The sequence below is a fragment of the Camelus bactrianus genome, chromosome 19 (assembly GCF_048773025.1).
Source record: "Camelus bactrianus isolate YW-2024 breed Bactrian camel chromosome 19, ASM4877302v1, whole genome shotgun sequence".
In the NCBI taxonomy this organism is placed as follows: Eukaryota; Metazoa; Chordata; class Mammalia; order Artiodactyla; family Camelidae; genus Camelus; species Camelus bactrianus.
Genome location: NC_133557.1, coordinates 39,380,644 through 39,408,379, shown reverse-complemented (window position 1 = coordinate 39,408,379; position 27,736 = coordinate 39,380,644). Strand labels below are relative to the sequence as shown.

The 27,736-nt window shown below is 40.0% G+C and overlaps 1 protein-coding gene and 1 long non-coding RNA gene across 5 annotated transcripts in view; one reads left to right on the top strand and one right to left on the bottom strand.

Moving 5' to 3' along the window:
• MACROD2 (mono-ADP ribosylhydrolase 2) overlaps positions 1–27,736 on the top strand; it is a 1,883,327-nt gene that overhangs the window by 1,816,922 nt on the left and 38,669 nt on the right. For all 3 annotated transcript variants that reach the window (XM_074347853.1, XM_074347852.1, XM_074347851.1), the window contains 2 exons: positions 208–282; positions 574–666. In XM_074347853.1, coding sequence (XP_074203954.1) covers positions 208–282; positions 574–666 — 168 coding nt within the window. The remainder of the gene's footprint in view (positions 1–207; positions 283–573; positions 667–27,736) is intronic.
• The window catches only part of LOC105083138 (uncharacterized), a 62,672-nt gene continuing 37,520 nt past the window's right edge, over positions 2,585–27,736 (bottom strand). Inside the window, exons 4-6 of one of the 2 annotated variants that reach the window (XR_012500774.1) lie at positions 10,997–11,079; positions 9,592–9,718; positions 2,585–5,075 (exon numbers count right to left, since the gene is read on the bottom strand). This is a non-coding gene — a long non-coding RNA (uncharacterized LOC105083138). Of the gene's footprint in view, positions 5,076–9,591; positions 9,719–10,996; positions 11,080–20,807; positions 21,952–27,736 lie in introns of those variants that run through there. The other variant, XR_006721040.2, reaches the window with a different exon arrangement.

Here is a 27,736-nt window from a genome sequence, read left to right as displayed (position 1 = left end):
TCTGGATAGTTCTCATAAAATAATTGATATAAATATGATTATTTGCAAAATGATATTGTCACCTTCCACTTTGGTTCAAAACTGTTCTTTACAATTCCAGGCATGATCAAAGCATAGTTTCTGAAATTCTTGCCTTTTCAAACCAGGGATAAAGATATGGTCATGCAGATCACATTTCTATTATTTTTCAATCACTGTTCTTAACAGGACAAGAGAATGATTCAACGAAGAATGAAATAAAAATTGAAGCAGAGTCCCAGAGCTCACATATGGAAACAGAAGGTATTAAAATCAAAATACTTTGTTATTCGAGAATGAGGTGAAACTGTGAACCATGACTTCTCTATACACTGATGTGTATGAGTGGTGTGCGTGAGTGTGTGTGAGTGGTGTGTGTGTGTGTGTGTGCCTTAGGCAGTGATTTCTAGTGAGTGGTAATAATGTTCTGCTTTGAGTGCCTGTTGAAACTCGGAGGGGAAAAAAAACCTTTAACTGTCTATACTTTAGTCACTGAGTTTTCTCAATGATTCCACTACAACATGCCTGAGTATCCTTCTGTCTCATTCTATTTAGAGTTTTCATCAAACCAAGAAGACACCACGATTGTGGAGCAACCACAAGTGATTCCACTAACAGATGACCAAGAAGAAAAAGAAGGTGAAAAAGGTAGGACTGCTCTTAAATTAATCCATCAAGAGTGAGAGTGTCTTTGGATTCCTGCCTAGAATTCCACCGTCAGAGTTATGCATATGCCATTGTGGTCTGTAAAGAGGGGAAATGAGTATTTCTTTAATCCTAAACCGTCTTTTGAAAGTAGACTAGAATCTAGAAGTAGCAAAGAAGATACTTATAACAGTTTTTCATCCTTCCAAAGAGTTATGAGGATGTTTTTATTATTCATTTAGATTCAATTTTTTAAAATTATAGTTTTGAGAAATCCTCTAAGAAATAGAAATTATGGACTAGATGGATAAAAGTCTTAGATAATCTGAAAATAGATTTCAGACAAATAGATTAACCATTTTGCATTGATTTTATTCTGTCATCCTTCATACAGTAGTGATTAAGGAAGAAATTTATGTGAAATTTGCACATTTATGAACCTTCTGTATTATGGACTTTGTCCACTAATATGAGGATACAATAATATTGAATGCTGTTAACAAAAGTGAGTATTATAATGACTTCAGAGGACATACGAGGAATGAACATTTAGTAAATTTTAAAGCAGCAATTGGAGCAAGAAGTCAATATATTGGAATAAAGATAAACATTTTTAAAAATCTTTAAAAAATGATCAAAGAAATTTATTATTTATGAAAGAACTTAAAGAGTTTCATTTTCCAATATAAAGCAATCTCTTAAAGGAAGCTAAAATGTGAAATGAAAAAGGAAATAATGTCTGTTACACCATGTCATAAATCATACTGTTCTTAAATAAATGTATTTTTGAAAAGTAGTTACAGGGTAATAACTTGACAAGCCTTGTTTATAGAACACAGTGATCAATTTTGTTTCCAAATGAAGAAGCAGGCATGATCTCAATTGTAAAAACAGGTCAATGGTAAGTACAGCTTCCAAGTTATGAACTCTTTTTGGCAGCAGCATGACACAGTTTAATTACTAAGTCATGTTAGTGATTTTGACATCTTTTTTTTAAATTTCCACTGCATTAAAACCACAATGTTTTTCTATGTCTATGTCTCTCACGACCTTTTCTCTAATTGCAAACCCTAGTTCAGAGTCATGACACCATGTTTCTGACAAGTCAAGTAAATGGTATACTTGGAGAACTTTAAGTCTGAGGATGATAGTAGAAAATTGATACAACCCTTACTTCAAATACAGCTACATGGCCTTGCTCCCTCCAGTAGTTACTTGTGAAATGTAAACTACACCATGCTGCGTCTGCCTGCTGAATTTCACTATAGCAGAAATTATTTACTTTGTATATTGTGCCTCAAGATGTGCAAAAGAGGAGCATCAAACAACGGGTACGCTGTCCGCATTTTAACTAGACCCACAAGGGAAAAGGCTCATGTTCAGCACACACTGACATCACTGGCTTCTCCAGCACACAGCACCCCTCTAATTACTGAAGGGTTAATTCTCCCTTGTAGAGATGGCAGTCCTCTTCTGCAGGTGGTGGGATGGCAGGTGAGAAAGAAGTGAGATCAAATTCTGTTACTTGCTAACAGCAACTTTGAAGTTAGATTTCTTTGTTAAAATTTGACTTTTCACTGTAAGAGAATAATCATGCCTGTGGCTTGAATTAACAGAGTTTTCCCTTCTTTACCATGGATGATTAACTTGACTCTGCCTTGAGTGTTTCTGTCTCAGTTTGAAATAACTTAAAATCAGTCACCTTTATCATCTTATTCTTTGCTTCCAAGTAAGAGTTTAAAGCCATTCTGTTACATATAAGAAAAGTAACCAAAGGAAAAGGGAGCAGCACAGATTTGAGGTGCTCTGCAGTAGCCCTGCTCCCCACTGACAGACTGGGTGACCTGGGGCAGATGATTTAACCTTTCAGTGCCTCAGTTTCCTCATCTGTAAGGTGGTGATGACAAAAGGACCCGTCAAAAATGGTTCTGATGAAAATTCAATGAGTAAAGCATGGAAAGCAATTCCAACAATACCTAACACGCAGAAAGCACACCGCATTTTTAATCACAATTTGATAAACTGATGACAAAGTCAAAAGAATCCACATGTGGAGTTCCTCAAACCCATTCCTCACAACTTTGAATCCATAAAAATTTTACATCATCTATATTACCCTTCAACAACAAATTGTTCTGCCCATTCCAATTTCAGTACCATCTCCTGCAGGCAATTTCAGTAAGTACATTTTTTTCCATAAAGATAGAACAGTTAATGAAAGGTGAGGTGGGAGACATCTCTCTGTGTTCAGAAAGTCTTTTTTTTTTTTTTTTTTTTTTTGGTCAAGATCTCAGTCTTCTGTTTGAGAAATGCCAATTCAAGCATAATTTCTATTTTTTAAGATTTATTGGTACATCCACGGACTAGAAGTAGTAAATACATTCAAAGTAGTAGGATGTTCCTTTGCTTTCTTTTGTGTCATATAGTTAGTAAAGAGTTGTTTGAGGACATTTTGAGACTATAGCTCCAGGTTTTGTGGATATGCACAGTGTCTCTTAATGGAAAGCTGAATATGTTCATTAAGAACTACGCATCTGCAAACAAAATCCAATGAGTATTCTGTGCCAATTGTATGGATATTCTTACAGACTTAGAAATACTGGTTCTCTTTTATTTTGAGAATCTTTCTAAGGAGACAGGCAGTGGTCACCTTCAAAAAATTCCAGGAAAAATGGATAACCCTTTTCTTTATTTCACAACATCCTGTAAGATTGAAAAATGTAGATACTCTTCAAGCTACATCTTCGATGGCTCCCAGGTGTATGGGCACAGATGTTGCAACGTTAAGTTTTGAAGTTAGCGCTGCCAAAATACGGGTTTTGAAAAGAAGAGAAAATATTCAGCAGAAGTTCATGCTGATAAAATTACACAATAGCACAATGGACATGTCCCTAGGAGACCTGAAGTACAAAAATTTCAACAGGCACAAAGTGAGGTATCACATATGGCAGATTTTCTCACATAGCCACACTGCCTCTTCCTAAATGACTCCAGTTTTATGCTTTCCCAGCAGGGCCTACAGCACATATGAAATCCAGTAAAATTGTATCATTTATGTTAATAACCAAATAGGAAAGTAATCTTATAGGAGAGCTCCTCTGAAAAGGATCTTGTGTTTTAGCATAAAATTAAAGTGTTTTTTTTTCTGAAGATTTTTAATTCTTTTTTTAAAAATTGAAGTATAATCAGTTTACAATGTTGTGTCAATTTCTGGGGTACAGCATAGTGTTTCAGTCATACATATACATACATGTATTTGTTTTCATATTGTTTTTCATTATAGGTCACCACAAGGTATTGAATATAGTTCCCTGTGCCGTACAGAAGAAAATTGTTGTTCATCTATTTTATATATAGTATTTAGTACCTGCAAATCTCGAACTCTCATTTTATCCCTTCCCATCCCCTTCCCCCCTGGTAACCATGGGTTTGTTTTCTATGTCTGTAAGTCTCTTTCTGTTTTGTAAATAAGTTCATTTTTGTCTTTTTAACTTTTTTTTTCTTTTTATTTATTCATTTTTATTGAAGTTTAGTCTGCCTACAATGTCATGTCTGTTTCTGGTGTACAGCATAATGTTTCATATACGTGTATTTGTTTTCCTATTCTTTTCCATTGTAGGTCACTGCAAGGTATTGAATACAGTTCCCTGTGCTGTGCAGTAGGACCTTGTTGTGTATCTGTTTCATGCATAGCACTTAGTATCTACAAATCTCACTCCCAATTTGTCGTTTCCTGAAGATTTTTATTTCTAGTTGAATTTTAAAATATTTGATCTAAAATCTTAACTATATCAGCATAGTACCATTATTATGTCACATAAATTTAAATTATGTTTTATTAGGAATACACTGGACTTTCCAAGTGTTACCTAGAATGCGTGCATCCCAACTCTTTTTCTTGTATCCATCAACAAGTGTAATATGGAAGAGCACTCCCGTATCTTTTACCTCCAGTTGATCAAAATGTTGATGGAGATTTAAGGTATATTGTGTCCTAAGTTCTTGGAAAAACATAGATATTGACAGGCATGCAAGTAGACAGTGAAGTGTTAACCAGCAGCGAGTGCTAATCATCATGTCCTTTGGCTCATGGTTTGGCCTCTGACGAGCAGGACCACGTGACTAGGTGTGCAGAGAGCTATGGCCTCAGACTCTGGCCATGTGGTTCCTGGCTTTCTGTGAATCCCAGTTTCTGGGGTTCTAAGTGAGAGATATGAACCCAATGATGCAGCGATGAGGTTCTCCAATTTTATAAATTTTCTGAGAAGGCCAGCTCTGAAAAACCACATTCTTGATGAAACAAGGAGTGATGACATGGGAGCCAGTGGTCACCAATGTACTGAGAAAGCTGCAGTCCTAGGTTTTACTCAGTTTTATTCATCGTATTCTGTTGATAAAAGTGCCGAGGTGATCTAGACCAGACAAAGAGATCAGACAAATTAATCATATTCTATTTCAGGGCTTAACCAGTAATTGGACACCTAATTATTCCCTGAAGATAGTTTAAATGGGGTAAAAGTGCCCTTACACTCAAAGTAGGTTTACACACAAACTCTGCTCAGAACCAGGCTGGATTTCCACCACCATCTTTCTTAGTCCTTATGAGAAACTTCCTCTCTTCTCTGGCCACTGTTTCATCCTTCAGTGAATGCACAGTGAACTGCTTTCTCCTCTGCTCCTACCAATCAAAGCCGTTAGGGATTTATTTTCTCTACAAAGCACCGCTACACAGCCCTTGATGTTTTCCATTATTAATGAAACTCTTACATCGCTGACAGAGCCCTTTCCCCTCAACTTAAAAATTAGCCTCCACACCAGCAATGCAGCAACACACAAACACACGACACCCATGACACTCAGGCTTTCGAACTCCAGTCTGTGTGTTTTGCCACCAAGAATCATGGCATATATATATATATATATATATATATATATATATATATATATATATATATATATATTTTTTTTTTTTTTTTTACTGAAGTATCCTTGATTTATAGGCATTATTTGATTCATGTGAAATATATGAACTTTCATCTTGAATAATTAATTTACTGGAAGTTTATATTTTCAGAAAGTCTTTGTACCTTACCTTCCCCAGTGAAGTCAACTTTGGTAAAGCTGCATTTTTCACGCTGGCAGCACTAGAAGTTAGTTTTTTAGGGCAACTTCATTTTCAAATGATTTCTTCTCTTATTGGCCTTTTTTCCTAATAATACTTTGTAGCTAGAACTTGTCAACCAAAATTTCATTTGGGGATATAAGATAAATTAATAATGCTGGTGCCTGTTCTGGTTTTATGAATATTTTTAAGTGTTTCATGAAATTCCTTGTATCGGTTCAATACACTGAATGTAAAAATCATAAAGTTTTAAGCTAGATTATTTAAATCTTCTGCACATCTCCGTGTATGCAATAGATTCATACAGAATCAGTTCATTCAAGTTACACTGTATAAGGTAGGAAGATACAATGTTTATATTCACATTTAATATTTTTTAAAATTTATTTTTAGAGTACTAATTTTCATCATGTTTCTTCCTCAGATAAAAGTGTAACTGACCTATACTTTTAAAGTTAAAAAACATAGAAGACTGAAAAGTAGATTCACGGCTACAGTAAGAACTTTGGTTCCCACAATGTGTTTCGCGTGCGTATGTGTGCAAATTTGGATTGATCACCTACAAACCTTGTATGTAGCCTCTCAGTAAGAAAGTGTATATCAGGCCTCATGAATGTGGCCAAACCCCCAGCTTGCTGTGATCGTTGTGTCTTTTAAAATGTAGAAAAAAATGTCCTGATCCTTCATTTTACATGTTAGGGAGGAAGGACCACAAACTTAAGGATGTGTGGAGACCCAAAATTTGAAATTGTTAGTCTATCCCTGTCTGGGGAATTTTCAGAGACCATCTCTTCTAATAATTCTCTAGCATCCAGCATTGTTCCTGGGTCCCCTTTGTCTTTTTCTATTTCCTCCTCTCCTTAACTCTGCAATTTGATTTACAGTTTCACTTTGGATCAAGCCTCTGTTGCCTGGTCTTGCCAGGAGGCATATGGTCCTGTGGTTTATCAAAGTAATTTGCAAAGATAAAACAGATCTCTCCCATAAGTGGAATTCTATCTCCAGGTTTTGAACTTCTTATTCCTCTCGGCTAGAGTTCTGCAACTCTCCACGAAGTACCTTCTTATCACAACTAATGAAAAGAGTAATTTTTATTTGTACGTAAACATAATATTACTTTGCATGTGCTATCCCTAAATATTCCAGAAAATTAGCCTCCTCTAAAGACAGTGAGTCTAATTGTTAACAGCTGATGGCCATTATATCTGCCCTCTCCTCCAAGGTACTAAATAATACTCCAAGTTGTCATTTTCAGAAATATAAAGTCATGACTCTCATACAAATACACGTTGAATACATGTAAAAGATTTTATTTAAATCCTTAATTAAGGAAGGGACCAGTAAGAAGTAAAACTGGTTCAAAAGAAAATAATATATACACATATTTCCATGGGTATATGTGTATCTCCATGTTACACCTACAATCAGGAATACCGAATGCATCATACGTGTACACAACTTACCCACAACTCAGGAATACTGAAACTTGAAAGATTGGTTAGCATCATATAAGGCAATAAAATATATTCTTTCTTTTCTGCCAAACAGAATGCATTTGCACTGCTGTGACCAAGTCTCATTTTCATTATTGTAATCTTTCTACCAGGTAACTTTTACTCCTATGGCTGTGTAAAGTAGTCTAGTCTAGGAAGTCAGAGGAGCAACCCCCTTATAGAATCAGATCATCTCCAGGTCTCTGCCTTGCCAACCCTTCCAGGTCAATCAGCTCTGTCTCCTCAACTCAGGGGTCTGCAGGCTGTCCTGGAAAAGTCTCTGCAGACAGTCAGCAGGACCACGGGGCTTTCCTTCCTGACTCTCCTCCTTTCCTGATGCTCAGGTATCACTAAGGCTTACCAAATTTTAATATTAATTGGGACCATGACAAAAGAAAACATAGCATGCTTAAATTTCATTTACCTCATCCCAACAAATGCCATTATCATGGTGTATTTTAATTCTAAGGTTATCTTAACTTCCCTGATGCATTATCATCATTATTACTATTATTATTATTAATTATTATTCTCATCACTGATTAGTACCACCACTACTGATTTAGACTTATCCAGTAATTACCATGTAACTTGCTTACCGTTCCTTCCTTTATCTTTGACCGTCTAGGATCAGTACCCTTCCACTTGAAGAACACTGAAGGACACACATAGAACTGACAAATGCAGGTCGAAACTCTAAACTGAGTAGAGTTTGTAATAATAATGGATGTGTGAATATGCTCACTTACGCATTTTGTGGTAAAGACCAAAATGTATGTCAACCCAAATTTTAGCATATAACCTTCAAATCAGATAGTAGTTGGATTACCCGCTTTTAAAGACTACAGAGGTTCAACGTCTGTTTACATAAAAGATTTTAAAAAAAAAATAACAAGTAGCCACGAACTGTTATGTCATCTATATTGGATAAAATAATTGTGGTGCTTGAGTTTAGACTTAACCAGTTCACTTGATTTCATCAGATGAAGGAATTTCCAGATCCTATAGATTGCACACGAGGTACATCCATTCTGATCTGGATTCCGAATTTAAATGCTACTTTTCTTTCTGTTTTAGAAGGAAACTGTTTCTTTTCATTACTCTTTATACTTCAGATGCCTTCATTTCAGCGCAGTATGTAAAGAACAGGTGGTATAGAGAGTACTTTGAATGTTAATTATTTTTTTCATTTATTTCACTGTGAGGATTTACCTTTCAATGTGTTTTTATAATCAAGATGGAAACAATTAGGGAGCTTGCTGCTTGAATGTTTCACTACATTTATTTTATGACATCTGCTGCAATAATTTAAAAAAAAAAGAAAAAGGAAAAGCAGCGTTTTACCAATAGCAAGGGCTTTGGGTTGATTGTATGTGACTGTTTTACTTCATCGTGAATCTTCAAAGGAAATGCTGAGATCAGTCAGCTATGTTTCTAACCAATAGATATCTCATTGTGAGAGCTTACGTTTTTGACATAGAAGCACATCTGTTCATTTTTCAGAAATGTCATAATTTATTATTCTTGGATTTTAATTGAAACTAATAGAAAAAAACTACAAAGAAATAGAAATGAAAGGGAAAAACTGGATATTTCTTCTTAAAGACTTATTTGAAAAGAGAATGTTTATTTTCCATTTATCATATTTAGTTTATTTCTCAAAAATACACAAAATATATTTCACCTGTCCTTCATTTTTCTTATTTTTTATCATAGTTTACAAAATCATAATATTCAGGATCAAGAGGGGTGCGATTCATAATATATTAAGACAGGGACATGTAATTTCAATGGAAAGGAACACTTTTCAAACTTTAGTCATTTTATACTGTATTACATTACTTTTTCCTATTAACAAAATATTATGGACAACCTATATGATCAGAAAATAAAACTTACATTAAATGTAGTGATTATACATAATTAAATAGGATTGTGATAGATAAGATAAATGTAGATATAATGTGTGTGTGAGAGAGAGAGAGAGAGCCAGCAAATGCCTAGATTTGAAGATGCTGTGTTGCTGGCTTTGAGGATGGATGAGGAGGCCATGTGAAACAAGGAATACAGGCAGCCTCTGAAAACTGGAACATGTAAGGAACTGGATTCTTCTAGAAGGAAAGTAACTCTATTGATACCTTGATTTTAGCCCCATAAGAACCATTTCAGACTTGCAGCCTCCAGAACTGTAAGAACTAAATTGGTGTCATGGTAAGACACAGGCTACAGTAATTTGTTACAATAGGAACAGGGAGCTAATACCATAACCTTGCACATGGTTACTCCAAACCAAGTTGAAAAATTCAGGCTTACCGTAACAGATCCCCAGCAAAAGGAGAGGTTCCAACATCTGTCCATGTTCTAGCTGAGAACTGGTGAATCTATGCTGTGTTAGGCAGCATTTTTATTGTCATGACCGATCCCTTTTAAATGCCAGTATCTGTCGGTTGCACAAGTGGAATTTAATTCAGGTAAATCTTATCACTGTGGCCACAGTAAGTGCTGGTAGAATAGTTGTGCATCCCCAGGAGATTAGAAGAAAAGGAATTAAAGGCAGTAGGAAAACAAAGAGAGGAAGGAGGGAAGGAGATAGAAAGGAAGAAGAAGAAAGAGAAGGAAAAGGAATGGAAGGAAGAGAGAGCATGGGTTTCTTTTTTCTCGTCTGGGAAGAATGATAATTAAAGTAAATATCCAACCAATACTTTCTGGAAATGGAGGAGATATAAAATTCATGTCCAACAAATGTTCCGCCGGGCTTTCCCTGACTAATACCACAAAATGGGGCTAGAGATCCCCTCGACCTCAATAGTTTCTAATAGTTTAAAGCCAAACTGACAACAAACCTTGCTCATATATTGTCCTAGCACAATGGCTCTCAAACTCAGGTGTGCATAAGAATTAGCATGTTTGTTAAAACACAGGTTTGTGGACCCTTCCCCCAGAGATCTGGATACAGTAGGTCTTGGTGGGCCTGTGACCTGCCCGTCTATTGAGCTCCCAGGTGATGGTGACACTACTGGTCTGTGGACCACGTTTTGAATGATATCACTACTCTAGTATTTTGCCTCCAAATTTAGATAATTTTTTTGAAAAATTCCTTATACCTTTCTCTCTGCCTTATTCTTGTTGGATGGTGGGTGTTTAAACATGGCAAAGATGATAGATAGACAGACAGACAGAAGACAGACAGACATAGAACATACTCCTCAGTAGATCCAAATCACCTGGATGTCTTGTTAAAGGATAGATCACTGGGCTCAATACCTCAAGTTTGGATTCAGTAGGTCTGTAGTGATGTGCAGTAAAAGTTTGCATTTTGAACAAGTTCCCAGGGAATGTGGATGCTACTGGTCCAGGGACCATATTTTGAGAACCACTCAGAAAGCCCTTGTTCATTATCCACACCAGCTGACACACAACAGGCACTGTGAGAGGAGATGACCTTTTTAGCATCATCCTGGTCTCCCAGATCTGCAGCTGGGACCCTGGGCATCAGGGTAGCTATGGTCATAATGGGGACCTGTTTCCAACTGAAAACTCCAGTTTGTCTGAGATCAGCTGCCCATAAGCCTCTCTTTCCACATATGCACTCCTTGTGGCCACTGACACAGGGCATCCTTCCCACAGCGGCAGGCCTAAAGAGGCAGGATGGAAGAGATACTGCATGCCCAGGTTAGGAAGATGCAGAAAAGGACAGTTTGTTTGTTAGGAAGCTTACCTGGGGCCGTCCAAGAGCATCCTGACTATACATTTGAGTGGTGCGTCTGAAAAATGAGTTCCCTGCTGAAAGGTCATTCTTTCCTGGTTTGATGAAAAGGAAACAATGAAGAAAATAAAACTATTTCCCCATTAGTTTAGTAGTTTTACCCACCTTCAGACACAGAATCAAGACAATGTAAAATGAGAGAAAACGACATTCCCTCGTACAGTCTGAGAAAAAAAAAAGAACAAAACTCAAATTTGGGGCACAAACTGCTCTTCAACTTGTAGGAGTTACTGTGCACAAAGTAAAAATAACCTTGATTTAGCAGTCCCCTATTTAAGTCCATTTGTCTTCCAAAATCAAACATTTTCTCAGCTGAATTTGAGGGGATTCATTATATTTTTTTTAAGAAGAGAAGAAAAGGAGAAACTGAACAGGGCTTTTAGAGCACTGCACATAAGCTGCTTGCCATATTGAATCAACACCTGGGGCACTGATTTGAAAGCTCAACTCAGGCTGTTCACCTGGATTGCCAAGTAAAAACAGAAGCAACTGTCTGGCTGATGGCATCAGAGAGCGTGCGCTTTGCCAGGGCTGCATCTGAAACTGCCTTCAAGGACCACAGATACCCTGGAGAGAAGCGCGGAGATTGTACTGAAACCTCATTCCCATTTAGGAGCGAACCTTTCTCTCCTTTCCACTAACTACCCGCGATTTCTAATTAGAAACGCTTTGCTCAACCAAGCTGGGCTAATTCCCCTTTGTCCCTCCAAAAATGCATCCCTTTTTTGGTGCTGATGTTTGGCTGCATTTATTTGCTAAGCACTGTCTTGCTCAGCCCTCTAAGCCTGTTTGGCCTGCCTTCCCCCACATTCCAAGCAGTAATAGCTTCATTGACCCCATAATTAAAGAAATCCTGTACCTTTCCATTCTGGCTAGCTGCCCTTTTTCTTCCCGCCTATTGTTCTTTTTAGCAACACCACCAGCAGATGGTTAGAGATTTTTTTTCATCCTTTCAAAAGCTTTGTATTTTTCCCATCTCATCAAGCATATCTCAGCCAAATGTAATTAGCTTAAGGCTTTTGAGCCCTCACGGGAGATCAGTTAAAGACCTGAGCAATTTCAATAAAGAGCTTGGAAAGCGAATCCCGGGAGGCTAGGCAGAACCGCGGGAGAGCTGCTAGTATTTGGAAGCAAAGACCCCTCTCGTCCTCCCCATCTTTTCTTCTTTTGGCAGGTTAAGTTCCCAGAATATTCATGAGGGCCCCAGGGCTTTGGGCTCTGTAGGGACATTACTGGGTAGGTGGCATATCTAAGCTCTCTTCCTCCGGATCAGTGTTTGGTTCCTTTTAATGGATTTCAATCAGGGAGGGCTTTTTGGGTAGCCCTTAAGTTACTCTCAAATGGCAAACAGTTTGTTTGCTAAATCTCTTAGCCTTTTCATTGAATTTTTTATCCTTTGGTTGGAAACTGGCTGGTAAGCCCTCTTTGTAGTTGTGAGCATTGATATGAAGGCTAAATTAATTAACCGCGCTGCAGATTTGCATCCTGCCTTTGAGTGGTGCCAAGCCCCCTCCATTTCTGAGGGGCCGCATGTATGGCACAGCTGATGCCACAGCCCAAGCCCTTTTCCCGGGAGAAAGCAAGTTTCTGAGACCAAATTAAACTCTATTTTTATTGAAATCGTGTGAAGTAGCACTTAAGCCTGTGAAGCAGAGATTTGTCTGGGTTGTTGGGAGAGGGGCAGGGGCTCCTCCTTGAACTGTGTGATATGTATTTTCCCCGAGCGGGAGCCTCGGCGCCTCTGGTGTTGGGTAGTAGGACGATTAAGTGTGTTCTTCTGTCAGTTTCCGTTACCAAGTTGTGCATAAAAGGAAATCATCCTTTGTGAATCCGCTACCGTCTTTTTTCAGCTAAAAGGACCTAATGACAACATTTGATTAAAATGACTTTTTTCAGTCCGAAGTGGACTAATTAGTTTTTTTTAAATAGTGATGCATAGACATGCAGATGTGTCTTTAATGAAGATTTTATGTATATGCCTCACCTGTAGACATGCCAATCGTGACTTAGGGGGAAATTCCTTTTAAAACATGGGAAGTATGTTCTAAGCATTGTTATACTCTGGCAAAGGCTTGCAGAGCAGACCCCAAACGCTCATAAAGTAACTTATTGTTGTCTCCAGAATACGACAGAATGTTTAAAGTAAAAACTGACTTACAAAAAAAGATATAAACAGGGCGAAAGTTTTCTGAAGGTAGGACAAATAAGAACTCAGTCTTTCGCAGAAGCTTCTCATAAATATTAGGTTTTGCACAGAAGAATGAAAAGTTAATTACAATAAAACTGCACTGTTACTGCCTAGAATGCAGCAGACTCAAAGAAACTGGACTATCCCAGCCAGGGGGGCAATTCTGGGTGATGAAACTGGTTGTGTTGGTACAGAGTGAGGAGCAAAAAGAGAAAAGGAAAAGAAGTTGCTGGCAGGACCTTCACTTTACAGCAAGATACAGCAAAGTACAAGGACTATCAGCAAACTTGATGTCCCGAAAACATGCAGAAGTGGTCTTATTCTAGAACTCCTTACGCAACAGTTTTGTCTTTAGCCAGAGTGCTGGGGGCAGCATAACTTTGGTTCATTCCATTTTCCAAATGATTTGATGCTTTATCAGAGAACTTTGGGGGCCAGTTATCTCTATTTTAGAAATTTCCAAAATGAAGATACTCATTTTCCTCCGTTTGGAAGTTACAGAAGTTAAGGGTGTGCAGAGTTAGTGCCCCTGGGGCGGGTCATACACGTAGGTGGAGGAGCCAAGACCTCAGGTTCCTGTCTGAGTTGAGGTCCAGCCTGCTTTCCCCACCTTTCCCCTGCGAGCTACTGTCGAGGAGGGGGACACTCCCTCCTCCACCCTCACTGAGTTCTTGTAGCTGGACTAATAATAAAAGTGACTCAAGACAGATTAACAGGGAAAAAAAAAGAAATAAATCAATTTGTGCACATGGAAATTTCATAGACAATACCTAAGCCATGGCCAAAGCAGGCAGCTTTTATATTTTTTAGACTAAGAAACTATAAATTTGAGAGAAATTGACAGGACAAAGAAACTTAGGTTTGAGTTTTTAATTAGTAAGGAATTTAAGCAAAATTTGGCCTTGAGGTAATAAATTAAAGCAACAAGGTCTGTTTATACAGGCTTCTCTGCCCGAATTCCCTGTCCCTGGCAATAAAGGATGCAGAGAATATACCTTTCATATGAAAGATTTATTTCCTGCTTTCAGGGAGCCAGAGGGTCAAAGTGGCCCTCTTGCTCTGGCCATTTCTTAGTAACTTTAAATCAAAATAATCAATATGCCATCGAGGCATATTTTAGGTGGCCTGTCCTGGGCCTGTCTGTGCCTAACAGAGAATGATACTCAAGGCATCAAATGTGTCTCCTGCATTTCAACTTAACTCCTTTCTGAAAAGGTGAAATCATCCTACTGCGAGTCTGGGAATTGGATTTGATCCTGGCGGTCACCCAATTTAACCTCCTGCCGGGAGGCACAGAGACCCTATCCCCTCCCAGCTGATACTGGAGCCTCAGGACACGCGTGATGGGGAGCTCTCCCCCTTGCACAGCAGCTCTTCCATCCTTGGATGATTCTGAGTCTTCAGAAATGGGTTTGACTTTCCTGTGGCTTCTGCTTATTCACCTCGGTCCTACCCTGCACAGGGAACTAAAATGAGCCCCGCCCTGATGACAAGAGCCCCTTGAGTATTTGCAGGCAGTTTGTACGGCCACCTCCTGTGTCTTCTTGTTAGTCACTTAATTCATCCCTCATTTATTCCAGATGCCCCTCATCTTAAAAGGTTTTCAAACCCTTCATCGTCTCGGCTGCATACATCTAAGCAAGCTCGATTTTCCAACTTCACTCTCAAAACATGGGTATAGAATCACACACAGTGATCCCGACCTTCACTTGTCAAATCAAAGGCTAGAGATTTATTTTTAAGAGGAATTGCTTCAAGTCTGGCTGCTCTGTATATGAACATCTCCCTGGGTGATGAAATATCCCAGCCTGATTCTACAGCCTGACCCTCTGGGCTGGAAGGCAGGCTCTTCTCTAACGAGCCAAGAACAAGTTATCTACCCTGGACTTGGTCTTCCCATCTGTAAGTGGGGATAGCATTAGCACCTACCTCAGGGGATTGTTTCTAAAGATCATATGTATATCTACTATGTATAAAGTTCTAGCAATAGTGCCAGTAACATAGTAAACTTTTTTTTTGCTTTGTTTTTCATTGAAGTATAGTCAGTTTACAATGTTGTATCGATCTCTGGTGTACAGCATAAGGTTTTACTCATACATATACAGACATGTATTCGCTTTCATATTCTTTTTCATTATAGGTAAACTCTTAGTCAATATTATTATTGTGATCATTGCTCTGGAACAGGAGCCCATACTCCAAACCAAGGAAAATCCTCACATGTTGGGGATGACCAGTGAGAAACCTGAGACTGCCAGGAGAGTGGATCAGACGTTACCGTCTGCCCTGTAATTCACTGGCCTATCTACTCCCTTGGTTGCTACAAGCGCAATGTGGGACCACAGGGCGCTCTGGAAGACATGCAGCTGCCTCCATCCTCCAGGCGTGGCCCAGCTAGAAGTCTAGTGGTCTTCCTTTGGCTGCGATGCCTTTGATACTAAGAGACCCAGTGAAAGGGATGCAGCCGACCACGAGAAGCACCCTGCGGCCCTAGTGCTGTGTCATGGGAGTGCATCTGTCCCCACTGCTTCTGTCCCCCTGCAGAAGTGCCAGGGCCATGCAGACAGCCCCAAAGTCTGGCAGAAAAGGGCCTGCAAAATTAAGGAATAAAACATTCACGGAGGCGGACCTGTGTGCTCCCACCGACCGTATTTTCACTTAGGCACCACAGAGTAAACACTGCAGCTTGTACAGCATGACCATCAGGGTCGTGGCTGACCTTTGTATAGAGACACGGCAAAGCAGGGACCCAGGAGCATGCAAACCACCATCCCTCGGCTTGGAGATTTAAAGGTTTAGAATGTATCATTAGTTCCATTTCCTTACTTGTGCTCCTTGTTACAGGGTTTTATATTTACTAGAACTTCTTCCAGCTGCTGCTCCTGAAATCAAACAGGTTACCAAGGAGGAGACAGAAACAGCATCCCTACCTCACTCTGTTTCGTTCCCTCCAACGCCCATCCTATAAAGAAACTCAAAATCCCCGAAGGAGCCACATTCTCAGAGAGAAGTACTGAACTGAGGACAAACAGAAATCTGGATTCTGGCAAATCATTAACTGTAAGGAATGGCTGGGAGACACAGTGGTAACTCCTTAATCCTTCTAGGTTATTCCTGGTGGGTTCAATCTTAGACTCTAAAGGCAGAAGTCCAAGTTTTCCCTCTCCTGTGCTTGATTTTAAGTTGCCAGGGTTCAGATTCTTGCTTAACATAAGCTACATTATCATTGGTGTCTTAATTATTATTAAGATTATTAATGATTATGAAAATCTCACCCTAGAAAAAGACAAGAAAGAGGAAGAGCCAGATGTGGTTTTCTCTCTTTGTGAGAGAGGTGGGATGTAGGTCCTGGTGCATTTGGGTCCCCCAGGCAGCACCACACAGCCTCACTGCAGAGAGCTGACCTGCAAAGTCCCTTCTCTGACGGGCTCCCAGGGGACCAGCATCTTGTGACATTCTGTGCTGGGTACAGAGTCCCACTGGCACTCGCCTCTTATCTCAGCGTATGCCAGTGATCACAGCCACAAAGACCAGGGGACAGAATATAAAAGAATGGTCCTTTGTCTTCTTACCATTTTATCTTTTTTTCCCTCTAGAATTTGTATTTTGTACCAACCAAATTGTAACAATAAAAGCAGTTTTAGAAAATGGGAAAAATAGCCCTATGATATGATATCACAAGCTTATTATATCAAACTGTTTGGGGCTGTAGCCTCTTTAAAGTGTGTACTCAGCCACCAGGAGGTTTCTGAAAGTCCTCGTGGGCAGCTCATCCCCACCTCCCCCAAGTGTGCTGCTCCTGGAGTGTGGTCCTCCGGGCTTTTAAGGAATGAGGGTATGGGGATCAGGTTGGGAGACAGCATCCCCTCCATCTTTCATGGGGACGGACCAGAAGCCCCTGGCCATCACTTTTCCCCCATGGCATTTTGGTCCCTGTGAATCCAGATTCCCCATGATTTGGATTCTGGCAAATCAGTAACTAGAATAAAAGCAGACTGAGGAGGGAGCAGGGACCCAGGCCCCAGAGATGGGGACTGTGCCCTCTCAGCACACGCTTTTATAGGGTCTTATCAAAACCGAGACCTTTCTCCCCAAATGTCATTTTCTCTTCTCAAAACTAAGCCAGTCCTTTTCAAATGGCAGATATTCATTTCAAACACCTCACAAGCATCCCTGAACAAACTTCATGAGCCCATGAAGCCTGGACTTTGAGTATCTTACCCTGAATGGGAAACAAGATGGTTTGGGTGGACTCACGCTGGGGCTGCGCTGGTGCTGCCGAAAAACTTGGTGGCGTTGGAAGTGCCATGAACTGGGCCTCTGAAAAAGCGTGTCCTGATCCATATTCTGGCAGTCTGCTCCCTCTCGAGCAGGGAGGTGTGAGACCGAACACTGAGGACGTGACACCTGCTTCTTGAAGGTCTGTCAGAATTTACTGACAGTATAAGGTGGCACCTAATGTGCGTGGTCAGAGTTTGTGAGGCCGAAACCACCACCGTTGTCTTAGAATGAGCCAGTTCACCGTGCTGTTTGGCTGAAACTGGCTTTTGCCTGATGTCTCTGACGTAGATGCACAATCTAGATTGTCCAGAGTTGAACCCTCGGTTGAAATATCAGCAGATTCCAGTAATTCTAAGTGATGCAAGTTGTCCTGAAGTGCAGGGCATTATAAATCTAGGTCTTTCTTGGAGCAGATGCTAAAATAGGATTTATTTCTTAAGGGAAGTGCCTGTGTGAGAGAGGAGGAAGGGACTGGTAAAGGCTGGGAGAGCCCTGAGACCACATGTTAAGTGTGACCCCCAAGGGAAGGAGACAAGGAAGGAAGTTTGGGAGGTGTGCGGTGTAAGAAGGTTTTGGCAAAGCCTCTGGGAGTCCTTGAGGCAAATTCAGCCAGGAGCAGACTTGCCTTCATTCCCCTCAGTCATTGGCTAGGAGCACACAGCCTGTGGGGAAACCTGGCTCAGAACAAACGCAGTGATGGATTCCAGAGCCCAGCAGCCTGGGCCCCTCAGTCAGTGGTTGCTGACTGTTCTCCCATAACTGGGGGTCTGCAAGGTGCATTCTCCCGACTGCCACACGGAGTCCTGGAAACCCACAGAAGCCTCCAGTAAATTACTCTATGTAAGTACACGATGTGCATGTGCAACGAATTCTCAAAAACAAGCCATTTGTCTCCTAAACTGATTATAAAATGGATGGACCAAGATTTTGACATCCAAAATGAGTGGAAGTGTCTTTCGAAACAATTGCCTTGGGAAGTTGTATGCTGTCGTGGAGGGCTCTGAAGTCAACCCTAACTGCAGTCACGTCAGAAAGTTTACTCAGTACTCTCGTCCCTCCCCAAGTCTGAACATGCCTGTGGCGAGAAAAGCAAGATCAAGGCTTTGCAGAGAATTCCTCCGTGAGACTCCCCAGGAGGAGCCCCGCACACGGAGCTTACCCTGCATGGACCTGAAGGACCAGAGGTCAGAAGATGCCTTTAGCAGAGCCTCACTCTGCACCCTTCCTTTTCCCCACTTTCCTCACACACCACATGGAATGCGGGGAGCTTGTGTTCCCTTTGCTCTGACCCAGTGTTCCCAAAGTAGTTCTCAGTTTTTCTGAGTTAAGTTTCTCCTCTGCGTGTCCTCTGTCCCTAAAATGGTGCTAGAATGTTGGTGGGAACACCAGCCCGATTCCCTGCCACCATGGTTGGGAAGCACCTCACTTACATTCCAGCGTTTTGATGCCAGTGATCCCCTCCCACTTGGGAACCAGAACATCAGAATGACTGGCTCTCTCTGTGGTCATTGTCTTGGCAGCTCATTCTGGAACATGCTCTCAGCAGCCTGTGCTCTTAGCAGCCAAGTGCCCTTTGATCATCAGCAATCTGGAGAACACATTCTGTTCTCAGGTCACCAGAGATCATGCTTAGAGTGTGGGAGGAAATACTCTTGGGAGCAAAATACGCCAGATGCTTTGTATCACCTACATGCTTTATCTTCTGCATTTCTGGAGGCTGTCACGGGTGCCTAGTTGCATCAAAAGTTTAATAACAGCCAGAGAAGAGGGAATGGAAATGGAATATCAAAACTTCACTTCCGTAGCATAACTAGTACATTTCTAATTGAATACACTTATATGCGCACTGCACATTTTTTTTTCATTTTAATGCTCAACCATATTTCTAACATAATTTAAATTTGAGCAATATGGGTTTTCCTCTGTATTGTCAAGTTGAGTTAAATGAGGAACAGAAATATTTTCAATGGTTTTCACGTGGACAGTGATTTAGTAAAACTTATCCCTGATCATTCCTCTGTTCTGAAGACTATACGCACAGTTATTATTTGCTTAAACTCCAGTTATTCTAAGAAACACACATTTTACAATGAACATTAAGCTGAGCTTGCTGGTTTCTGAGTTCTCTTTGCCTCTGATGGCAGATGTCAGTAATCTCAGACCATTGGTAGATGTATGCTTACTGGGTCAGTGGTGATATATTTTGAAAAATAATGTTGTCTTAAATATTGCAATGTTGAACAGAGGCTGAGGGCTTCAAACTCACATTTTCAGTTTAGTTTAAAACCAAACAGGATGTCAGTTCATCATATATGTTTAACTCCAGCCCCCCAAAACTTCCAATTGAGATAACAGTATAGAAACATAAATGCGCAGTCAGCCCCAGCAGTAAAGAAATCAAGAGATAAACAACGGATTCTGGCAAATCTGTGAACATTGGAAAGCAAATGGAAATCTGTTGAAGATGAAACAGAGTCTAGACTAGATTGTGAGAAGCCAGTACAGAGCTTCCATTCCGGAACCCCGGGGAAGCTCAGGGCTGGCGGTCACCAGCAGAGTGATCATGCAGTTTATTTTCTAAACCAGGACACTTTCGGAAGTAAAATGTGGGACTACTGGTGCTCACCCTGGGTGGGACTGTGCTGGGAAATTAGGACACGTCGTCAGAAGGCAAGATGCAGGTCAAGGCTAAGGAGAGGAGCTGGATAGAGGGGGTTAACAACCGAAGCAGTCAGCCTCCCCAGCAGGGTACCAAGGGAGCAGGGAGCTCGGTTCTACAGAAATCAAGCAAACAGATGTGGAGAGTTAGTGCTGTTCATGTGGATGCCGCTAAGCTCAACGCCCCTCGTTCTGGCGTTCGGGGGCCTGGCAGCTTCAGTTTCTGGCATTCTCGTCATGTTACCCACATGTCCCACGCCTGGGTCTTTGGCCTTTAGACCCCATTTTACAGTGAGTGTCGTCGGGGGTAGTCTTCCATTCACTTTCCTTCTCAACTTTACTGTGAGTAAGAATCACTGAGGGAGCTTTCAAAAACCCCAGCTCCCAGGCCTTGCTCGAGACCAGCTCCCTTGGACCCTCTGGGGATGGCAGCCAGGCATCGGTATTTTTTAAAGCTTCGTTGGTGATTCCAATGTGGCGCCAAGGCTAAGAAACCCTCCTCTTCACTCTCCCTCCTTCTAGGGATGGCAATGGCCTTCCCATTTTCCCGTGGCTAAACGACCATTGGCTGCTAGAAAATGCAAGGAATGACACTTAATCAGAAAAATATTTTCAATTTATTATCTGATTGCAGCTTTTGTCATAAAAAATGCTATTTCTTAGTTTTAACATTTAGAATAAATTATTTTAGTTTATTATGGTTATAGAACAGAATATAAGTGTTATTCTTGACGATAAGAGTAAATGTGTGACAGACATAGTAAACAATCTTATGGTTACTGGGGAAATGGGGTAGGAGGGAATAAATTTGGGAGTTTGAGATTTGCAAACGTTAGCCACTATATATAAAAATATATTTTTTAAAGTTTCTTTTGTATAGCACAGAGAGCTATGTTCAATATCTTGTAATAACCTTTAATGGAAAAAATATGAAAATGAATACATGTATGTATACGCATGACTGGGACATTGTGCTGTACACCAGAGATTGACACATTGTAATTGACTGCACTTCAATTTAAAAAAAAAGGAGTGGTAAGGTAAAAGGAATAAGGAGGACTGGAGGGAGAGGTGGTACATTTTGGGCGCATTAGTTACTGATTTAAAGGTAACCAGCAGAAGACCTAGAAAATTACTTTTCTAATTATTTTTCATCTAAGAAAGATAGATACAAGTAGCAGCTTAATTCCATGTTATTTAAAGGTAAGAAGGAGACCACCCAGGGAAATAAAGGTGAACTTGTAACCGCTGTCTCTCAGGGGTGTGTCTGGGACGGAGAGGAGTTCAGTATTTCTGAAGTTTTCCCTTGTACGTACCACTAACAAAAAGTACAGATTAAAAGTAAATAAGTAAAAATGGGATTCCACACTGTGGTGCACATCAAGGGATGGTTTGGGAGAATATCCTAGCCAAGGCCATTTTGTCGATGGTAACCGCAGCCCACCGCCCACATCTGCCAAATGCGGGAGCCCCAGGCTCTGCTCACAGCGGCGTTGCCTGCCTAGGTGGTGGCGCCCTGATTCTCCATGGCCAAGACTTTGGAATGTGGTTAGTAAATGACCCCCACAGTGTTACTCCATTTATAGTCTTTAATATTTTGTACACTCCCAGGAGAGATGTAGAGGAAGTGACATTTACAGAGAGTCTGCAGGGCGACATTTCAGTTTAGCACCTTGCTGATTCTTCTGACCATAACTCTAAGCAATGACAATTCTGTTAGTGCCAGAGGTTCCAGCAGATGGTTTCAGTCTTTAGGTGCCTTTAGATGTTTGAGGAATATCTGTTGAGAGAGACCACAGGTGTAAATACAGCAGTGAGTTGAATGGAGGAGCTGTGAGGTCTCTTCTGGGCTGTACCTGCCATCAGCGGGTTCTGCATCTTCAACTGTGTCACTTAACTTCTGAAAGATGTACAGAGCAAGGGACCCCTGACTCAAGTATGCAGTTCCCTTCCAGCCTCATGCTTTGCACAGCAAGGGTTTCTTCCAAAATAGGAAGCGTCAATGTTTGTCTCTGGGTTTTCTTAAGTTTTTCTCTACTACCTCTGTTGAGCTTTAAAATATGGGCTGGTCTGTTATGCAGGTCAGCAACATGCCTTATCTTCAAATAGACAGGATTAAAATTCCAGCTCCATCACTTTTTAGCTGGATGACCCTGAGCAAGTTTTTTAACTTCTTTAAGCCCCAGCTCCTCACCTATAAAATGAGATCATATGTTTCCTACTATTAGAATTTGAGGTCCAAAAAGATTCTCAATAAATGGCAGCTTGTTATGCTGAAGAAGAAGATAGCACTAAGAGCCTAATGGGTGCCCCCTAGATTGGAAGACAGGGAGGATTGGTTGTCATAAATTCACAAGGAGAAGTCCAGTGTGAGTTTGAGATAACTAGGTCAGATTTTCCCATTTCCCTCATTTGCAAAACAACAAGACTTCTGTCCTTACATGAAATTTGTGTACTGGGGGAATCCATAATCACCATCTGTGTTCAATAGAGCCAAGAAAAATAACAGGATAGCAGATTAAGTATCCTTGGGCCATGTTCCTTTTCTATTCCTGGCCATTTTCATTCTTTTGGGGGTGGGCAGGGGCATAACACATGTTAACATAATGTGCTATGGAGAGATTCAGGATGCCAAGAGAATATATAAAGCTATAGCTTTTTTAAAATTGAAGTACAGTTGATTTACAATGTGTTAATTTCAGGTGTACAGCAAAGTGATTCAGTTATACATATAATTTACATATGTAATACATATTAAAATGTATATATAAGATATGTTAAAATATATGTATCTTTTTTTCAGATTCTTTTCCATTATAGGTTATTGCAAGATATTGAATATAGTTCCCTGTGCTATACAGTAGGTCTTGTTGTTTATCTGTCTTATATATAGTAGTGTGTATCTGTTAATTCCAAACTCCTAATTCATCCCTCCCCCAACCCTTGCCCCTTTGGTAACCATAAATTTGTTTTCCATGTCTGTGAGTCTGTTTCTGTTTTGTAAATAAGTTCATTTGTATCATTTTTTTTAGATTCTGCCTATAAGCGATATCATGATATTTATCTTTTTCTGACTTACTTCACTTAGTATAATAATCTCTAGGTCCATCCATGTTGCTGTAAATGGCATTATTTCATTCTTTTTTATGGCTGAGTGATATTCCATTGTGTGTGTGTGTGTGTGTATGTGTGTGTATTAGATACATACACACACATACACACACACACCCCACATCTTCTTTATCCATTCATCTGGATAAAGATGACACTTGGTTGGATATTTTATGAACATTTAGATTTGTTTCCATATCTTGGCTATTGTAAATAGTGCTGCTATGAAGATTGGGGTGCATGTATCTTTTCAAATTAGAGTTTTCATCTTTTCCAGATATATGCCCAGGAGTGGGGGATCATATGGTAACTCTATTTTTAGTTTTTTAAGGAACCTCCATGCTTTTCTCCATAATGGCTGCACCAATTTCTGTTCCTACCAACAGTATAAGTGGGTTCTCTTTTCTTGAGCACTTATTATTTATAAACTTTTTGATGATGGCTATTCTGACCAGTGTGAGGTGATATCTCATTGTAGTTTTGATTGGCATTTCTCTAATAACTAGTGATGCTGAGCATTTTTTCACATGCCTGTTGGTCATTTGTATGTCTTCTTTAGAGAAATGTCTATTTAGATCTTCTGCCCATTTTTTGATCCTGGCCATTTTCACTAGCCTGTGTCTACTGTAGGGTTCAATACACTTGACCTTCTGATGGGGGCAGACCTCCTTTTGGCCAGGTAAGGGCCCCGCCTCTACCTCCTCAGATAACTATGGTCACCATTGGGAGTTCATTGACTTGGGCGTCTTCTGTCTTTGTTGGGGTTAGAGCATTTTGATAATCCATTAAACTGAGTTCTGTATTTTCATCTTTGACTTATAGAAAGATGAAGGAGAGGCAGAGGAGGCAGGAAAGGAGAACATATCCAGATGACAATGATTTATTTGCTGCTAGGCATCACTTGTTCTTCGCAGTTTCCTATTTTTTTTAGTATGGAAATAATAGTCCTCCAGTCCTTCAAAGGAGATTTAAATATATATATATATATATATATATATATATCTGTATGTTTTGGGGCTTTAAAGGCTAAGAAAGAACCTATTTGTATGTTTAGATGATTGGTCCTTTGTTTTTATTCAACCATTTTGTCACAAAGTTTCTTACTGGTGATTAACCACCGAAATCAAGTAGACAATGTAAATCCAATTGAAATGCTGTGTGTTGAGTATACACCAGATGGAAATGTTACAGCACTCTTCCTAGAAGTAAAGTCCCGAGTAGTTTAGTATCAATGGTGCCCATATAGGATTTTACTATTTTTGTCATCTCTGGAAAAAATAAAACAGTGGTGACCCAGGGAATTGGAGGAGAGTCCACATCCAACTGCTTATTACTGAACTAATCTGTCTTAATTCAACTACCTCAGCCTTAATTCATGTTATACATGGCTTTGTTTACCACTTTAAGCAAAAAGAGCCATATCCTGAGTGACCTCATTTACAGAATTTTCCTGGATGGAAAATAAATGTTGAATGTTCATTTTTACATGCATATTTCATAATTAATGTTTCCTGTTTTACTATGAGTACTTTTACTGGGAGAAAACTTAACTGATTCCATCTTTACAATGAGTCTTCATTACCAAAGTAATCTCTCTTATGAATCCTTTGTAGCATTTAAAAAATTTTCATTTATATACATTTTTGTTTTCTCTTAAGTTTATTTTTAAATATATCTTATTATTGTTGTTCCATTATATAGTTAGTTTTTTTTTTTAATTTAGTCATACAATTGAATCTGAGTAACAGAACTATTTTTGGTTATTTATTGCTATTTCTTTTCTTTTTAAGAATTGTATCTTTTGTCCATATTTCTAACAAAATATTCATCTTTTTTCTTATTGATTTATAAGCCCTTTTATATGTTATGGCTATAGATTTTTCATCTTTAGAGGTGTCAGGGAATTTAGAGATTATCCTCTTCCACTCATTTGTTGACATTTCCCATGAACTCTAGATTTATCTAACAAATCTCTCTACTGGATTTGTCATTGACTACTCCAACTTAACCTTTGCAAAACTGAGCTTTCAAAACCTGTTCCCCCATCTGCAGTTTTTACAGACTTCCTCTTCTGAGCAAATGGCATTTGTTCCTGGTGGTCAGATGCAAAACTTTGAAGTTACCTTTGACTCTTCTCTTTACCTCTACCTCCTAATCTACATAATCACCAAGCCTATCATTCTGTTTTCAAAATATACCCAGACATGGTCACATCTCCCATCTCCCCAGTTCCTCCCCGGTCAAAACTACCTCTCACCTCAATAGCACCATATCTAGTTCATTCCCTGTCTTCATCTTTGGCCCCTTACAGTTATTGTCTCATTGGGGTGGTCCTTTTACAAGATAAGAACATAATGTCCCACTTCTCAAAATTCTCCAGTGACTCCCATATAACCCAGCGTCCATACAGTGGCCCACATGATCTTGACCCACTGCCACCCCCTCCCCACCACACCCCCAGGTTTTTTTTCTCTACTGTCAGTTTCTCTTCATCCACTCATGTCTATTTTTCTTCAAACATCGTAAGCATACTCTTGCCTTAAAGCCTTTGTGCACATTTCCCCTTTACCTGAAATGTTCACCTCCACACACACTCAAATATAAGCACTATGACTGCAAGGACCTTCTCTACTTTGTAGCTGTTGAATCCTCAGCACCTAGAACAGTGTCTGACGGTTGACTGGAGCAAAATAAATGATTATCAAATAACTGAATGAACTGTACGGCACTAGCGATCATTTTTGGTAGTGTTGTAAAGAATGCTTCGTGGCATCATATGGCTTTTGCAGAACTAGTTGAATTCCTAGAATTAAGATAATACTGCTTAGATGCTGAATCCTTGCACTAGAATAAAATACAGACTCTTTGCCCCTGTCAGTCTCTCCAACAGCTTCTCCTTCCTTTTTCTCCCTCTCACTACTTTCCAGGCACACTGAACTCCTCTCTGCCCTTGAACAGGCCAAGCCTAGTTGAGCCTTTGAGCTGGATATCCTCTCTGAGGGGAAACATCTATTCCTGCATCTTTGGATGACTCCTCACTCAGGTCTCATTTTGAAGCTCCCCCCTTGGTGAGACCTTTCCCAGTCACTCAAACTAAATTACTCCCCTGTTTCTTTCACACCACACTCATTTATTTTCCTCTCAGCGCATATCTAGAGAGCAAAGACCTTACCTATTTCCATCACTATATAGCAAGAGGTTCCCATTACATGACAGACATGGGCCCTCACAAAATATTTGGAGGATGAATAAAGTCATTAGTCTAGCTGCTCAATCTGATTAAGATCTGCGCCACCAAGATGGCGCTAGCCATGGTGCTGAAATGATATATCTGTGAATCTGTTTCTCACAGAGTCTGTGAGACCCTCTGGGACAGGTACAGGGTTTAATTTATAATCACTTCCCCACTATTTCCCACAGCTGCTGGCACCTAGTGGTACTCCATCGATGTTTGCCAAACCAACATGAAGAGGCAGAAAGGCGGTACAGCCTCTTCACAAGTTCATTTCACTTGAGGGATAGAGAATATGAATCACAGATGGTAAAATACTAAAAAGTGAATATTCTGAGATGGCCAAGGGCAGCCATATGAGGATGAGTACACAGAAGAGTTAAGACGTGGAAAAATTAAGTGCCTGGAATTAGCTCTTATAGGGAGAATAAATACAACAGTGAGATCATCGGTTCAGGTGCTCATTTCAGAGCAATGCCAAAGCTTCTGGTGCTATAAAATTACGTGGTCTTTTTTTTTTTTTTTTCTTGTCTAAAAAATAATGTTACTGATGTGCTACATTTAATGGTTCCTGTAACTCACCTTTTAGATTACCCATGCACACTCCTTACAGTAGCTGTTCTAAACTACCCACATTTTTTCCCCCTCCAAATCCTTTCTCCATACTGATAGGCCTATCTTTCACTTTTCTGAGAAAGTCAAGGTCATTAAAGGGGAATACCCCTAACCTCCTGCCTTCTCCACCAAAAACATGTATGATCCAATACACATCTCCTCCTCATTCTCTTCTGTCTTGCATAATAGCTGCTTTTCTTCTTTCCTAAAATTAACCTTAACATTGTATCCCTTTCCCTTTAATTTTGTCAAACAACATTTTGTCTGATCAATTATTTCCAATTTCCCAGCATCCTGCATACCTTTCTTTCCACTAGTTTCTTTCCTTTGGACTTCAAACACGCACAGGTCTTCCCTGGCTTAGAAAACCAATGGTTGCTGTTGTTGCCCTCCATCACCACCACCCCCCTCCACAATGCTGCCATATATTCCTTCATGACTGTGGGTCTTGTATACATGACATGCCATTTCCATTTTTTCACAGTATAGTTTTTCTATCACCACAAATTTCTACTCATACTTCAGGTCTCTCAGCCTTCAGCTTTGTTAAAAGTGGACTCTCCTGCTACAAATGTGGATCCCAAACATGGCTGTCTACATTTCACCT